This window comes from Vombatus ursinus, unplaced genomic scaffold, assembly GCF_900497805.2.
Source record: "Vombatus ursinus unplaced genomic scaffold, bare-nosed wombat genome assembly UNPS02014801.1, whole genome shotgun sequence".
NCBI classification, from domain to species: Eukaryota; Metazoa; Chordata; class Mammalia; order Diprotodontia; family Vombatidae; genus Vombatus; species Vombatus ursinus.
In genome coordinates, this window is record NW_020954579.1 from 6639536 (window position 1) to 6645628 (window position 6093).

Sequence of the window (6093 nt, forward strand, 5' to 3'; positions counted from 1 at the left end):
ATGGACAATACTGGCATGCTATAGTCCAAGAGGTCAGGAAGGGTCGGGCATGACCAAACAAGAGTTGCTGAGAGAATTCTAAGTTGGCAGGGCTAAAAGGAGAAGAATGAACGTGCTCACCCTACTCCCTAGCCAAATAGAAACTGGTTCTGGATTATCTGATGTCTTGTTTCATCTGTCATCTTGGACTCTGAGCATGTTTCCTTCCCTCTGTCACCCTGAAAGGGGCTTACCTTTGTCTTATCTGATCTTGGACATATCACAAAGAGGCCTTTGTGGGAAAATATGGTCAAAGGAACAAAAGGAGGATGAAAGAGAAGAGAACAGAGACTGAGAGACAGAGACAGAGACAGAAAGGTAGAGAGATAGAGAGATTCAGAGTGGGAGGTGTTGGCTAGAGTTGAGGAACAAGGTAGTCAGAAGCTAAGAATAAGAAGCTGGCAGTGGGGTGTGACTTCATTATTCTGAAAGTTCTTCAGATATCCTATACATAAACACACATACACACCCCTGCCCAACCTGGTGACCTCCCCTCCTTTTCCCCTTTTCCCAAGGAGTGCTTGGTCCCCAGGAAGGGAATAGAGGTAGTAGTCTGCCTGGCTGGTTGGATATTACCCACAGTGCAGGAGTAGGGAAGAGAAGGGAAGGTGGTGAGGAGAAACTGGGGAAGAGTGCCAGGGCACTCCCCTTGGGCATCATGGTAGGAAGGGGAAAATGAATGGTGTCAAGTAAGTGTGAAACCCTAATGTGCTGCATCAAGGCACCACTTCAATTACAAGGAGCTCTTTTCTTTTTTTTCTTTTCCTTCGGTGAGGCAATCAGGGTTAAGTGACTTGCCCAAGGTCACACAGCTAGTTAAGTGTCAACTGTCTAAGGCTAGATTTGAACTTAGATCCTCCTGACTCCAAGGCCAAAGCTCTATCCAGTACATCATCTAGCTGCCCCCTATACTGCTCTTTTCTTGAGTAGTTATGTCTCCATATATCATGAACAGCTTCTTAGAAAGAGTATGGGATCCTCCCCAGGATCCTCGTACAGGAATCAGGGCCTCTGTTGTTGAGTTGTTTCAGTTATGCCCAACTCTTCGTGACTCCATTTGGGGTTTTCTTGGGCAAGGTCCTGGAATGGTTTGCCATTTCCTTCTCTAGCTCATTTGACAGATGAGGAAACTGAGGCAGACAGGGTCAAATGACTTGCCTAGGGTCACACAGTAAGTATCTGAGGCCAGATTTGAACTCAGGAAGATGAGTTTTCCTGACTCAGGGCCCAACTCTCTGTGCACTATGGCACCTCCTAGCTGCCTGGTTCCACTAATGGTCCCTATAAGAGGTTCACACTTCAGTTCCATGCAGCACTTGAAATAACTCAAACTATTCTCAAACTAGTCTATTTTCCACTATACCAGAGTCTAAAGATTATTTGTGTGTCTCCAGAGGGGTGTATGGGTGGTGACTGTGTGTATTGTGTATATTTTTGTGTGTGACTGTGAGGTTAAGGGCATTTGGGGGCTCAAGAAGTGCCATCCCTCCTACTCATCCAAGCTCCCACTTATATAGTGCTATATTATACAGACTAAAGAGGCCTCACTTTCCTACAGAGATGGCCCAACCATTTTCCAGGCTGTCCCCAGGGAGAGGATCTATCTTGTCAGGGACAGCATTCTCTCTTTTTTTTTTTTTTTTTTGGTGAGGCAATTGGGGTTAAGTGACTTGCCCAGAGTCACACAGCTAGTAAGTGTCTGAGGCTGGATTTGAACTCAGGTCTTCCTGACTCCAAGACCAGAGCTCTATCCACTGTGCCAACTAGCTGCCCCAACAGCATTCTCTTTTTAAAAGGGAATTCTATTTTATCAACTTGCCCACTGGACTACTCTTGAATTTCCCCAAACAGAATGGCAGGTAATCCCACTGTCGGCATCAAGGCAGAAATAAAAACTGAAGATCTCCCAGCTTCTAGATTGTCCCATGTCCTAGCTCTTCCCCTCCCACCAGGCCCCTTAGGGAAGTAGGGGACCGGGGGTAGATTCTGGGACTTGTATAGGTTACTCCTGCAGCATGTCTGAGAATGGGTCCCCAGGCTGGAAAGGGTCTAGGCTCACTGGGGTTGGGGGACTCTGCTAGATTCCCTGGGCCCCGGCCAATTTTACTTCTCCATCTCCCCTCTCATCCTTAGAAAAGCATCATGACTGTCCCTCCCATGCAGATTGCTCTGGGGGAAAGGGCAAGTGTTGTAATGAGATCACAGAAACCAGGGTTGAAAGGGACCTTGAAGTCCCCAGCTGGGAATTTCTGCTAAAGACTGTTTGGGCCCCTCCTGGGGGATGGGGGAGGAGTAAATTATCTCCTACAATTAGGACTAGTTCAACAGGCGATAGGGAATCTTTTTCCCCTTCCCACTGGCTCTGCAGGCAAGACCAGAAGGCAGCTGAGGATGATGGGAGAAAATTAAAGGGCAAAAAAAAAAAAAAAAAAAACACCCAAAGAAAAAAATGTAGACATAGTGAATGCAGATCTTTGCAAATGAGATGCAGAGAATAAAACAGCTAGGAGAGCTGCTGGGGGGCCCTCTACATTTCATCTGCTTACGTTATGCACATAATATTTACATATTAATGAATTTATTTCTACCATTTGTAATAAATAAGTCTGTTTATTCTCTCTTAATTCTCTTATATGTTTCTCCTCCCCCTCTCAGGAATATGCTAATGAACCACTGGCACTCCCAGGGTCCTAAGCAAGAAGGGGTTGGGGAGCACTAGTTTTCTGGGCCTCCTGGAAAGAGACATCCCTCCCTCCCCAATACAATGGGATAGGGTGGGGCACAGTGGTGCAGGAGCCAGTTTGAGCTGACATTGCAGCAAGAAAGATGAGGTTAAACACACAGAAGGCCTAGCTAGGTCCTCAAGTTAGGGTAAGGATGTAGATTGGGATGAGGACTGAAGCCTTGAACACAGACACCAGGGAGAGGCTAGTTTTGTTTTGTTTTTCCTTCCCTGCAAGGTTTCCTATTGATTCCTGTGGGATGAAAGGGCTATCTTGTGGGAAAGCAGGGAAATAGATTACATGACCCTGGGAATTCTAAGATAGCATTCTCTTCTTAAAGGGGAATTCTATTTTACGAAGTTGACCTCTGTACTACTCCAAACTCCTAAATTAGGGGGTCATGGTGAGCCCTCACATATTTGGAGGATGGGGCATGGAACTAGGGGTTGGGAGATAAAAATATGACAATTTCTAAGACTCTGGAATGTGGGATTTCTCCCTAGTTTAAGAAGGACCTTCACAATAGCAAAATAACCCATTCCTCCCTGAAAGAGAGGCCCACACATATGTCTCACACACAATGATCAGTGTGACATGGACAGAAGAAGCTCCATTCTTCGTGCTTCACTCCCACTTAGCCTTCTCCATCCTACTCTCTCCAGATCACCCAGGCCTCCTATCTCCAGCCTCCTAGTAGGACTCCCAGAGCCAGGCCCTGTCAGCTGGAAAAAGCAGGTGCCCAGATTGCCTGGAGGGGTTAAGCCCTTGGTAAGACCACAAGTAATATTGGGCCTGGATCATGAGGTTGACTGACCCCTCTCAATTTTCCAAGTTCATAGAGATCTTTGACAGAAATGATATATGAGGTCTAGCTTTCCTTTCTCAAGGCCAAGGTCTTCCTGCCCATCCCATTACCTCCCAGGTGAGACTGGGGAAGAACAGTGTTGAGGGGTCTGGAAGATATAGTAGGGGAATCTTCGGCAGTGAGTTGCTGTGTACTTGGGGGAGGGCAGGGGAGATGATAGATGTTAAGCCCTGGGAATCTTTCCCAACACAAATTCCATTCTGTTCTCCAGGAATGTCCAGAAAGAGGATAGTTCCCATTTCCCACCATAGTCCCTGGCTTCATGTGCTTCAGTCTTCCCCAGGCTTTGGGGGTAGCACCAGGCAGAACTAGCTCCTGGACAGGTCTGGACCAAATGGCCAGTTCATTTAGATGGTGACATAATAATTCTCCCATCCCTGGATCCCAGGATCAAGTGACTAGTCAGTAGGAAGGGTACTGGGGTAGGGGTAGATGGGGAAAAGGTAACTAAATAAAGTGGTGGCAGGGGACCTTGGTGCTCATCCAAGTGTCAGCTTTTCTCATTTATGGACTGATGGGCACCTTGGGGGGCTTCTCCCCTTCCCCCACCCTCCTAAACACAGTTTGGTCCCATAGAGAGGTGTGGAGAGGGCACCAGGTAGGCTGATAGCTAACAGCATGGGAAAGGTGGGCAGCACCTGGGCACTGAGGTACCCCATGAACATACCTCACCCTGACAGTGTTTTCTGCAGAGCTGATGCTAGCTTTCCTTGCCCACCTGGCATTTTATCCCAAGGAGTGGACACAGCTTCCCGAGGGAGCTGGGCTAAGGGACATGGGAACCTCTGCAGAAGATGCCCAAGGACACCTCCTGGCAGAGGATGAGGTCTGAGTGACTAAGGATTGTGGAATGGGGATGTGAATCCCTGTGCCGGACGTGGGTGGCAAGGTTAGTATACCCAGCTGACAGGCACCCACTGGGGTTCTGTCCGCAGCTTCTCCATCGCTGTCTGAAGCTCTCGGAAGGTTCTCTCAAGGTTGTCGTTGACCAGAGTGAGGTCAAAGTAGTGGCCGTACCCTCTCTGAATCCGGCTGCTCTCTTCAACTGTCCGCTTTAAGTCCGCCTCCTGCAGGGAATCCACTGAGTCAGGTGCTCCCTTCCCATTTGCCTTCTCTCCCCTGAATGAGAAACCACCCTCCCCCCCATTATTCCCCTTTGGTGACCTGGGAGAGAAAGCCGCAGGACAGCTGGTGTGATGATCCCTTCCCCTCTGGGCCATCCCTATATGATGCCAATCAAAGTGACCACTGACTCCCTGTGCTGAAGGAAGCTGAGCTCCAGGGCAGGGGCATTCCTACCTAGGCCCACTAAGTAATCACCATAGGCATCATAACTCATTATTTAGCCCAAAACACTTTCCACACATGATCTCATTTCAGCCTCACAACAACCTTGTGCTATCATTAGCCCTATTTTACAGATGAGACAAGTGAGGATTCAGGGAAGTTAAGGGTTTGGGTCAAGATCACATAGCTAGCAAGTATGTGAGTTAGGACTCAAACCCAGCTCTTCCTGCTCCAAATCCAGAGCTCTTTCTGCCACATGAATTCAACCTATGCCAAGCAAACCCCATCTCATACCCTAACAGACTGACTCGCCTTCTCATGCCATCTAGGCCCACAAACACCTGCCTCAGGTATCATGGCAACCCCAAGAGCACCCACTTATACGTGCCTAGGAAGTGTCCTCCCCAATATGATAGTACTCCCAGAGGATCCAAGACTTTGCTGCCAGACATCACCCCTGTACCCACCAGTAGAAGGAAGCCTGAAGATTGGGGGCAAAGCAGAAACTGACCAACTGAACTGGGAGACTGGACTGGGGTAGAATCAAGGGGGAGGGGGAGCTCTTTAGTCAAAGAAGGCTCCTCTCCCTAATCCTGTCCCTCTCTTCCTTCCCTCTCTCTCAGTCACATCCATCCTTGCCTTTCCTTTCCTCCTCTGCTCTCCCACAAGTTGAACTTGGAGCTTTTCTCTCACTCCCTTATTATTGCTCCTGGGTCAGCTAAGAATGGAGAAGGAGAAAACCAGGCCTTGGGAGAGAGACCAGAGGGACCCCTTCAAGACCTGTGATGAGGGCAAACAGGAAGACCCCCCTCTGATGACCCCCTTCCCACATTCTGAGCACTCCAGCCCAGCAGCACTGACTGCCCCCTGCATCTCTCCCCCCACCAGCCCCCACAAAGCTGCTCATTACGCTTATGGACAATATTCAGTATCTAGGGAAGCCCAGCTTTGGGTCCCAAAAGGGTCATGGAGGAACCTGGGAGATCAGCTAGTCCAACAACCTCTTCTCTCCCTACACTCTCTCCGCTTGGTGAACTCATCAGTTCCATGGATTTAAACTTCATGTCTTTGTAGATGGTTCTTAGGGGAGAGAGAGAGAGAGAGAGAGAGAGAGTTTCCCTGGATAGATTGTAGATAGATAGATAGATAGATAGATAGATAGATAGATAGATAGATAGA

At 48.4% G+C, this 6093-nt stretch overlaps 1 protein-coding gene across 5 annotated transcripts in view; it reads right to left on the reverse strand.

The window, feature by feature from the left end:
- Positions 1-2629: 2629 nt before the first annotated feature.
- The window catches only part of MPP2 (membrane palmitoylated protein 2), a 36028-nt gene continuing 32564 nt past the window's right edge, over positions 2630-6093 (reverse strand). For all 5 annotated transcript variants that reach the window (XM_027873039.1, XM_027873040.1, XM_027873037.1 and 2 more), the window contains one exon: positions 2630-4694. In XM_027873039.1, the coding sequence (XP_027728840.1) occupies positions 4518-4694 (177 nt within the window). In that variant the 3' untranslated portion in view covers positions 2630-4517. The remainder of the gene's footprint in view (positions 4695-6093) is intronic.